Below are 11,249 nucleotides of genomic sequence, written 5' to 3'. Positions count from 1 at the left end.
ATGCCCCCTCCCCCTCTCTATCCACGGCCCCCCAAGGGGATCAGCAGAGGCAGCCACCAAACCCCCTTTCCAGACCTCCCCAGGGGGAGGGAGAACCCAGCGGGGAAGGTATATTCGAGACACCTGGTTTTTGTAAATTTCTTCCCCCCCCTTTCTTTTTTCTTCTTCCTCCGACTCCTTCTCTCCTGGGCTTGTGAAGTTTGCTCAGTATGGAACGTCCTAATTATTTCTTTCCCCGATGAAGAAGGTGTTAATTGAGGCACAGCTATTTCGATGCCTGGCCTCTTCACGCAGGCGGAAATGCGAGAGAGAGAGAGAGAAAGAGAGAGAGAGAGAGAGAAAGAGAGACATGCAGGGGCCCTCGGAAAATCAACCAGGGGCAGAAAACCCAGGGCTACTGAGTCCTCCTTCTATGGGAGATTTTTTTTTCCCCTCCAGCCAAGACTAACTAATAAAAATGGAGCCACGCATGCTGACTCGGGTCTGAGTGGGGTTGTGAGGAGTCAGATGTGGGTGAAGACACCGTTGGGGTAGGAAGTCTTGGTTTAGGAGGATGACTGAGAAGCTCACGATTAAAAATATAAGGGTGTGTGAGTAAGAGACAGATATATACAGACACCCAGGCAGCAGGTTAATTTTAAAATGTATTTATAACCCAGTTCCTCAGACTCTCTGGACGGTTGCTTTTCTCGAAGCCACCCTCCAAGGGTTTCGGGTTGGTGGTTGGGGGGATTTGAGGGGGATCGCGATGGAGAATACCACTGGGCCAAGCTGCTGTAGATAGAGGCTCTCTCACCTGGCGTTCCTTAGCATCGAGAGCCCAGTTCCTGTGTACCCCAGTTCCTGTGTTGTGCTAAATGTTCAAGAGAAATACAGAGATGAAGGGGAAGGCTTCTTGCTTTCTAAGAGCTGCCCAAATACTTGAAGGAGACAAGACCCACCCCCCCCTCCTTTGCCACCATTGAGAGCAGAGAAAGCGAATGGGTTTTCTTCTTCTTTTTTTTTGTTTTAAAGAATTATTTTATTTAACTTTCTTTATTTATTTCTTTTCATTTGACCAGCAAGGGACAGAGCAAGAGAGAGAGAGAGAGAGAGAGAGAAAGCAAGCTGCCAGGTCCAGGACTCAAACCCTGGTCAGCCATATGGGAGTCCAGTGCGCTTAACCACCATGCCACCTGCCAGCCCTGCTAATGGGTTATTCTGTTCACGCACCCACCATCCCCAAATATGAAAATTCAGGCATTATAGGTCCGCGATGGGGTAGGGGATTGTATTAACTGGGCTGACCCAGAGGGTCTCTAGGAGAGGTGGAAACGGAGTCAGAATTGGATAGCGTGGAGGCTAAGAAGATTCTAGATGGAGGCAACTTCTCAGCAAACAGTGATTCGCCTTTATTTATTTATTTTCGTTTTCCCCGTAGGGCATATGTGCACTCGCCAGAGAGAAAGAGAGGGAAAGTGAGAAATCACCTCCTTCCTACACACACACACACTCTGGAGGATGGCCATGCCACAATCCCTTCTCCTCCATTCTGTCCCTGGGTTTGTGGGCATGCACGTGCACATGGCCGGCGTGATTCTCAATCTGCCAGATCTGGGACTCGAACCACCTAAGTGGCCACGTGGGATCTAGCTGCCTTAAGCAACACACCACCAGCTGGCCTTGATTCTCATTTATTACAGGAGCCCATGGGTTTTATTTTTCCCCCTGCCCTGAGCCTTCGGTGGAAAAAAAGTTCCCTTCCAATCTGTATTTATTAAATCATAGCCCTCATACCAAGTCTAGCATAAATGAGAAGTTGTTCCCAGCGAGTAGAATTCCTGGTGAGGCTGGATTCAGAGTTTCTTGCTTTTTCTTTTTCTTTTTTTTTAAGAATTACTTTATTTAAATTTATGTATTTATTTATTTACTTACTTATTTTAATTTGACCAGAAAGGGATAGAGAGAGAGAGAGAAAGAAAGTGAGAAAGCAAGTCACCAGGTCCGGGAATCGAACCACAGTCAGCCACGCAGGAGTCTAGCACCCGTAACCACCAGGCCACCTGCTGGCCCCTTAGAGTTTTTATAGAACCGGAACTCAGCAGGTCAACAAGCTTCATTCATTCGCTGTTGGTGTATTTCCCTCTGCTGTGTGTTCAGTTGCGGATGGGAATTGCCACGGTGAAGCCCATAACAGATACGCTGAGATTTCTTTGTGTCGTGGAGGAGGCTGGAGTTGACACTCTCAGCTGTTTCCTTGATGGACAATGTCTCATTGTTGTTTGAAAACCTTCAAAAATGTCGGTCCCTGAATGGAGCCTGCTCAGACCCGCGGCTCTGGGCAAACGAGGACGCTCTCAGCGGGAGAGTTATTGGTGTTTCCCTGCCTCCTGTCCCCTCGCTCTCAACACCTTGGGATCCAGACCGACCTTTTCGTGCCTACCCCAACTGTTCCATCCCCACAAAGCTGTCTTCGGGGTGTCCGTAGGCACGTTTCTCTCTCCTGGTGGCATTTTCACAATCTGCCTCCTGCTATTTGAGGAGAAAACTCAGCTCCTGTTCCTTACCCTTAGGCGAGGGGAGGAACTGCGTGTGCTGGAGTCTTTCGCCCCCAGAACAGCTCCCTGAGCCCAGTACATCTCAAAGGAAAAAGAAAAAAAAGTAGCAAGAAAGGCTAAAGAGGAATAACACAACACGATTGAAAATTTGTCCTAGCAAATGTCTGAAGAATGTTGCACCCAACAACCGTGTAACACACACAGGGCATTTACCAAAATAGAGTGTCTTAGGGACCATAAAACTTGTCTCCACTGAATTCAAAGGGCTGGAAAATACAAAACATATTTTCTGACCACAATGCAAGTAAGCTGGAAAATGAGTCACAAAACAAAGTCTAAAAGTGTTGGGAAATTAAGAGACATGCCTCTTATTTATGGCTGGAATGATGTCGTATCTGAGATTAGCTTTCACATTTTAGTGGCAAGGCAAAGTGTGTAGAAAGGGTATAGAAGAAAAAAGATTGACTTGTTGTGGAGACGTGTTGAAATTAGTGATAGGTATACTTAGGTTTTCTCTCCCTCCCTCTTCTGTTTCTCTGTATAGATAAACTCTCTTTACGTATACACACACATGTGCGCACACAGCACACACACTTGTGGTCTTCCAAAAGTTCATGGAAAATGCAGTTTATGAAAAAAGTAAGAATGGATTTCAAAAATCTTTGCACCGAAGTAAACTCATGCTTTCATTCTGTTTTCCATGAACTTTGGCAACAGGTACACACATCCGAACATATGTATATCGAGTGTTTTTTAAAGAATTATGTATTTTATTTTCCTTATTTATTATTATTATTATTTTTTAATTTGCCATAGGGTACGTATGCTCATCAGAGAGAGACAGAGGCAAAGAAAGTGAGAAAGCAAGACACAAGGTCTAGGACTTAAGCTACAGTCAGCCTTGTGGGAGTCCAGTGCCTTAACTCCCATGCCACCTGCCAGCCCCTATATGTCAAGCTTTTAATGAAATATTTCTTAATTACCCACGGATCAAAGAAGAAATAAAGAAGATAATTTACAAAATATTTCACTTGAACAATAATGATGATCCGTGGGAACATTTTTAAGGTACAGCTAAAGCTGCATTTAAAGGGCAATGTATAGCCCTAGAGAATGTTAGTGCATCTCAAACATTTTGGAATAGAGCAGCAAAGAAAACCTACAGAAAACAAGAAGAGAAAAGTAATAAAGCTTAGAGAAGAAATGAAAGAAAATAGAAAATACTTTCTAGATCAGCAAAGTCAAACTATGTATATAAATATACACACTAGTTTCAATCCAATTCCCATTTTCCCCCAATAATCTGCCTCCTGCTATTTGAGAAGAAAACTCAGCATTGAACATTCACTGGTGCCTGTTTCTTTGATCTGGTTTTCCCTGCTCCTTCCTCTGACATTTTCCTCCTTTCCTTCCATAGATGACATTCAGGGTGAGTCTCCGGCTCCATGTGGGGAAGAGGAACCTGCCCGCACCTGCCCCAATGGGACCAAATGTCAGCCCTACTGGGAAGGGCCCAACAACGGGATCACTCAGTTTGACAACATCCTGTTTGCAGTGCTGACTGTTTTCCAGTGCATCACCATGGAAGGATGGACTGATCTCCTCTACAATGTAAGTAACGCTGGGGCAGTACCTGTGGGCTGCCAGAGTCCTGGGGGAATAGCCTCTGGGACCATTCAGGTTCCAGAGGCTGCAGTGAGAGAGCTGGAGGAGGCAGCCAGATCCAACTTGAGCACAGACCTAGAAAAGCCAGTCCTGAGGCTCGGGACTTGGAAGACTCTGATGATGGGTTCCTCAGCAGAATTCTAACTAGAGACAGGGCTCCTTGGAGCACAGAAGTCTGGAGGGCACACAATTGCGGCATCATTTTTCATTGTGCGAGTGTTTAAGTGTCATTTTTAGATTTTTGAATATGTAGAGACTGGATGATCCAAAACTAACGTGGGTAAGAGATAGAGAAATATCCATGGACCTAAGCAATAGAGAGCTCTGTTCTGGGGCTCACCTGGCCCTCCTTCACCCTTGCCCTTCTCCATGAGATGAGGAGTTTCTGGGGCTAAGGGGACATGTCCAACAGGAGCTTGGGTCCCACTTTCAAGACCACACTCTGGGTTATCCAGGACCCTGGAATTCCCTACCCAAGCCCAGATCCCATGGCCTTGCATGAGACTCTCCCATGGATCTGTTTATATGCCACCACCCCCAAGGGGCCAAGGGCATCCAAGGGATGGATGTTGGTATGAATGTGACTGTACTATGACCATACAGAGCCCTGAGTAGGAGGAGAAGGGTAAGGCCATGATCAAGGGGCAGGGCTGGCTCTTCCTACACCGTGATCCAATACAAATTTTCAGATTTCTAAATTCCACCCTTGGTTTCCCAGTGTAGATGAAAGTATGTGTGTTGAGTAGAAGCATAAAGCATGTTTTATTTAGTAGCTCTTCAGTAGGTAGGCATAGCGTGTGACCTCCCTGTTGCCATTTGTCCTAGGTCTTGAAGATGTTAGCGATGTATCTAAAAAGACATACACCCCTACTGACCCCCACCACCTACTTCCTGTGCCCTACCGCCATATATTGGGTCGTCAAAAAAATCATGACGTACTTTTCTGTTTTTTAATGCAAAAATGCATCATGACTTTTCCAACAACCCAATACAATTCCTTTAGTTCCTTGTATATTCATTCAATATTATGTATGTATATATGTATGTATGAGATTTTTATTATAGGGCACATGCACTTGCTGGAGAAACAGAGAGACAGAAAGCAAGAAATTACCCCCCAGGGAAGATGCCCATGCTGCAATGCCTTCTCCTCTATTCTCCTTTCAGGATTTTGGGCACACACACACACACATGGCCTGTGTGAGTTTTAAGCCTCTGGGTCTGGGACTCGAACGATGGTTGACTACATGGGAGTCCAGTGACATAACCATTACACCATCTGCTGGTCCCTCCATCCAATATTTATTTATATAAATACAAACATAGTCAAATTTGTATCCTTCTTTCTTTTTTATTTATATTTAATCACTGTATATAGTTAAGTACGCATTAGTTAAGTCAAAGACATTACCATATACATGATCGACAACAGATAACTGTTCATTTTTGTGTCTGTCAAGTGTTTTGTCTGTTTTTTTTTTTCCTGCTCCCCTCCATACCACCCGCTATTACCCACCCTCTTCTATACTGTCTCTAGTATCTACAGTTGGCCCCCCTGATATTATACCTTCCAGTCTGTTTCTACTATAGACCACAGACATTTGGGATATATTGAATGGAGACATACAATGCTTGTCTTTCATAGTCTGGCTTGCTTCGCTTAGCATGAAATCTTCCATATTCATCCACTTTGCATCAAATATCAGGGTCGTACTGGGTTTTGTTTTTTGTTTTTGTTTTTTCTTATGGTTGAGTAGAACTTTCCTCTCATAACAGCATATTCTAGAGATTTCTCCAGCATGGGACATAGACAGCCTCTTCACTCTATCGTACAACCCCATAGTATTCTCTTTTTTGTTTGTTTTTAATTTGCCAGAGGAGACATGCACTCACCAGAGAAAAATAGAGAGAGAGAAGGGAGAAAGCATTCCGCCCTCTCCCCAGGCCATGGTCATGCTGCAAGCCCTTCTCCACCATTTCTCCATCCTGTTAGGATTTGGTGCACGCATGCACTGACTGGGATTTGAACTCTCCCTTGGCCCTGTGGAATCCAACTCCCTTAACCACCAGGCCATGAGGCCCGCCCCAGATGAGCACATTGTAAAGCCCTCTCTGCCTTCAACACAGTACACCTTCTCTCACCCACCTGTGCTGCTAAGAGGGTCTTAAGCTCTTCTCGCGTTGGCTGTTGGAAAAGGGCAGAGACAAAGATTTGGGATGGAACACAAGGACACCACATGTGTAGTGACTGGCGTGTCCTTGGGCTGCTTTGCACATGTATCTCTGTTGACCCACGGAGGTCTCTTCCCCACTGACCCTAAGGGCTAGAGTTACCAGTTGAGTTTCTGTCTGCCTCATATGGGCCGGAGCTTGACCTGCTTGGGGAAGCAAGCCCTGGCTTCCTCTTGCACACAGAGAAGCTGCCCTTCCTTCTTGGTCGCCGTGCGTGTTCCTTCAGGAATTTCTCCCCTGGGGAGTAGAGGTTGGTGTGCCAGAACCCATTTTCTTTATCAGTGGCCCATTTTATAGTGGAGTTAAGAGAACAGCTTTGGGGGGTGGTGGGGGGGGACAGCAGGTGGCATGGTGGTTAAAGGCGTTGTACTCCTACATGGCCAACTACAGTTTGAGTTCTGGACCTGGCAGCTTGCTTTCTCACACTCTCTCTTTCTCTCTCTCTCTCTCTCCCTCTCTCTCCCTCTCTGCTCAAATTAAAAATAAATACATAAATCAACTTAAATAAAAATAATAATTGTTTAAAAATAAAAGTACAGTTTGGGGGCCAGCAGTAATGATTAAGATGTGGACTTGAGGGACCAGCAGTAGTTGGCATAATGGCTATATCGCTGGACTCCCATGGAGTCGACTGCGGTTCGAGTCCCGGACCCGGTGTCTTAAAACTCACACCAGGTGCGTGTGCATGCGTGCCCAAGATCCTGAGAGGAGAATGGAGGAGAAGGGACTGTGGCATGGCCATCCCCCCTGGGGGGTGATTTCTCACTTTCTGTCTCTCAGTCTCTCTCTGTCTTTCTGGCAATATGGACTCTCACCTGGCCAATTGTGGTTCAAATCCCAGACCCAGTGGCTTGAAACCCACTCCAGGTACATGCACATGCATGCCCAAAATCCTGAGAGGAGAATGGAGGAGAAGGGACTAAGGTGTGGCCATCCCCCTGGGGGATGATCTCTCACTTTCTCTCTCACTGTCTGTCTCTGGCAAGAGCCCATGCCCTGGGGAAAAAGCCTTTAAACAACAACAACAAAAATCGGAGTACACCTCAGGGGTAGGCAGCAGACAGAACCTCCCTGGACAGCCGTGCATGTCACATACTGCCCAAGTCACTGCATCGCGAGCGTGTCATCTGCAGTCTAGACAACACAGATGCCTACCATTATTATGGTCATTAATTAACAGACATGAAGACCATGGGCAAGGGAATGGTACTTTGTCTTACAGGAGGTTGTAATGTCTTTGGGGACCAATGGCAGATCCAGGCTCAGGCTCTTTCTTGGGCTTCACCAGCAAACAGCTTAGCCGGGACCAGCAGATGGCAGGGGGTGTTTGCCCTCTCTCTCTGTCTCTCTGTCTCCCTGTCTCTCTGGTGCACACATGCGCCCTCTGGGAAATTAAAAAAAAGAACAAGGGATGTCTGAGGTCCAGAGAAATGTTCTGAGAGTCCAACATGGGACACTGGCGCGATGCCTGGTGGTGAGAGAGGAAGTGCAAGCAGTGCTCTGAATTTCTAGAGAATTCCAGCGAGCAGCAAAGCACCGTCATTCGGGGGGTTAGGGTGCCTCTGGGCTTAGAGCGGAGGCCCCACAGAGAAGCAAGCTGAGGGGTCGAGAGCACAGGCTCCAGCCTCGGTCTCCACCCCTTCCTTGCTGTGCCGCCTTTGCCTAGTTGCTTGCCCTCTCTCTGCCTCCCTTTCGTCATGTGCAAAACGGCAAGAAGTCTGCCTTGGAGGGAGCGAGGACAGCGTGAGGGAGAGCCACGTGAGGCGTTTGGAACAGTGCCTGGTGCTGAGCCAGCTCTGCGTAAGCCCAGTGCTGCGCTCAGAGCGCCTCTCCTTTTAGAAACGGGTATGAATTTTTCATTGGACCCACTCCAGCAGCTCCCGAGGAAACGGCGTGTGCTGTGGGGGCCAGCTTCAATCCCCGCCCTGGTCCCGCTGTCCCCAGGGGTCCCGTGCTCCCGCACGGACCCTTTACTTGCCATCTTTCCTTTCCTTTTCTTTTTTTTTTTTTCCTTTAAATTATTTCATTTTATTATGATTCTGATGCTGATTTTTTTTGTTTGTTTTTTGGGTTGTTGGTTTTTTTTTTTTTTTTTGAGAGATTTTTGCTATAGGGCTCGTGCGCTCAACAGAAAGACAGAGAGACAGAGAGACAGAAAGCGAGAAATCACCCCCCAGGGGGGATGGCCACACCGCAATCCCTTCTCCTCCATTCTCCTCTCGGGATCTTGGGCACGCACGCACACGCGCCCGGCATGAGTTTTAAGCCACCGGGTCCGGGACTCGAACTGCGGTTGACTCCATGGGAGTCCAGTGACATAGCCATTACTCTAACTGCTGGTCGCATGATTATGAGATAACTTTGATCAGAGAGAGAAAAAGCAGGAGAGAGAGGGGTGAGAAAGCAAGGCTCCTGGTGTGGGACTCTCACAGCGGTTGGCCATGTGGGAGTCCAGAGCCTTCGCCCTCACGTCACCTGCTGCCCCCCCCTCACCTTTTTCTTTAAATAATTATTTATTTTATTTCATTTTTAATGATTATTACTTTTTAAAAAATCTGTTATAGGGTTCTTGCACTCACCAGAGAGAGAGAGAGAGAGTGAGAAAGCAAGCTGCCAGGTCTGGGACTCGAACCAGCTTTTGTCATGTGTGCCTGCACCACCACACTACCTGCCAGCCCCGGATCTTTTCTTTCTTAACTGCTAACTGCGTCACTTTCTAGCCTTTCCGTGCACTGAATCCCACCATCGGCCTTTGGATAGGGGCCTCTGCAATGATTAGAGTCTAAAGGCAATGTAGTTGGAGCTTGCTATAGGTCACGCCCCCACAGTCCACACAAGCGAGAAGTCACCCCCAGGGAGGATGGGCACGCCGCAATCCCTTCTCCTCCATTGTCTTGGGATCTTGGGCACGCACGCACATGTTCCTGGCGTGAGTTTTAAGCCACCGGGTCCGGGACTCGAACTGCGGTCCACTCCATGGGAGTCTAGCGGCATAGCCATGACGCCAACTGCTGGTCCCTAGCGTGGAGCTTCTTACCCGGGAGGCTTTTGCCCCACCGGGCAACAGGGCGGAATCCGTAAACCGACTTGGTTGCCGTAACTGGGTGACAGCCACTGACCTCTAGTGGAGGGAGGTCTGCGATGCGCCTCAACCTCCTGCAGCGCACTCACCACTGAGACGGAATGGGCCCCCCAGGTCCATAGGACTGCACTTGGGAAACCCCACGCCCAAAGGTCAAGGCTCCTTGAGGATGAGGATCTTGTGGCAACCCCCTGCCACTCTCTGCTTCCCCCCGGGATGCGGTGGGAACCCCTTGCACCCCCCGAGAACAGCACCTATCAATGTCTGGAGAAGTTCTTGGATAAATACCCCAGCTCCCACCCCATCATGTGCTTTGAGGAGACTCCATCCTTCCCCAGCAAGATTGGGTTGTCGTCGTCCATAGGGGCTCACATGCTTGCTCATGCACCCTTTATTTGCCGTTATTCCTTTTTTTTTTTTTTTAAGAATCATTTGTTGGGGCCGGCAGGTGGTGCGGTGGTTAGAGTGCTGGACTCCCACATGGCCAACCACAGTTCAAGTCCTGGACCTGGTGGCTTGCTTTCTCACTTTCCCTTTCTCTCTCTCTCTCTCATTAAAACTAATAATTATACTAATAATAGTAAATAAAATTAAATAATTTTTTAAAAAAGAATCATTTAGGGACCAGCAGTTAGCGTAATGGCTATGTCGCTGGACTCCCACATAGTCGACCGTGGTTCATGTCCTGGACCCGGTGGCTTAAAACTCACGCCGGGCGCGTGTGCGTGCGTGCCCAAGACCCCGAGAGGAGAATGGAGGAGAAGGGATTGCGGTGTGGCCATCCCCCCTGGGAGGTGATTTCTCACTTTCTGTCTCTCTGTCTCTCTGGTGAGTGCATGTGCCCTATAGCAAAAACCTCTGAAGAAAAAAAAAAAGAATCATTTATGTGATTTTATTTATCATTATTATTACTAATGTGCTACAGAACACACATACTCACCAGAGAAAGACAGAGAGAGAGAGAGAGAGAAAGTGAGAAAGTAAGCTACCAGGTCCAGGACTTGAACCACAGTCGATCATATGGGAATCCAGTGCCTTAACCTCCACGCCACCTGCTGGCCTTCATCGCTCCTTCTTTATTTGGTATTTCCTGGGATCAACTCCTAGATTTGTTTTTTCTTTTTCTGGGACTGCCCTAACAGAGTATCGCAAATTGTGTGACTTAAAACAGAAATGTATAGGGGCCAGCAGATGGCGTCGCGATTAAGGTGCTGGACTCTCACATGGCTGGCCGTGGTTCGAGTCCCAGACCCGGTGGCTTGAAACTCATACCAGGTATGTTGTGTATGCAAGTCCAAAATCCCAAGAGGAGAAAGGAGGAGAAGGGATTGCGGCGTGCTGTGGTCATCCCCCCTGGGGAGTGATGTCTTGCTTTCTATCTCTCTGTCTCTGTCTCTCAGCAAGTGTACATGCCCTGTAGCAAAAAATCTCTCTTTAAGAATAGAAAATAAGGGAACCAGCAGTTAGCGTCATGGCTATGTCGCTGGACTCCCACGTAGTCGACCGAGGTTCGTGTCCCGGACCCGGTGGCTTAAAACTCACGCCGGGCGCGTGTGCGTGCGTGCCCAAGATCCCGAGAGGAGAATGGAGGAGAAGGGATTGCGGCGTGACCATCCCCCCTGGGGGGGTGATTTCTCGCTTTCTGTCTCTCTGTCTCTCTCTGTCTGTCTGGCGAGCGCCCGCGCCCTACAGTGAAAATCTCTCCAAAAAAAAAAAAAAAAAGAATAGAAAGT

At 47.7% G+C, this 11,249-nt stretch overlaps 1 protein-coding gene across 1 annotated transcript in view; it reads left to right on the top strand.

The window, feature by feature from the left end:
• CACNA1A (calcium voltage-gated channel subunit alpha1 A) overlaps positions 1 to 11,249 on the top strand; it is a 335,330-nt gene that overhangs the window by 147,611 nt on the left and 176,470 nt on the right. Inside the window, exon 6 of the mRNA XM_027776775.1 lies at positions 3,955 to 4,148. Within this exon, the coding sequence (XP_027632576.1) occupies positions 3,955 to 4,148 (194 nt within the window). The remainder of the gene's footprint in view (positions 1 to 3,954; positions 4,149 to 11,249) is intronic.

Source organism: Tupaia chinensis, unplaced genomic scaffold, assembly GCF_000334495.1.
Source record: "Tupaia chinensis unplaced genomic scaffold, TupChi_1.0 Scaffold138060_1, whole genome shotgun sequence".
Classification (NCBI taxonomy): Eukaryota; Metazoa; Chordata; class Mammalia; order Scandentia; family Tupaiidae; genus Tupaia; species Tupaia belangeri.
This window is presented reverse-complemented; position numbering and strand designations above follow the sequence as displayed.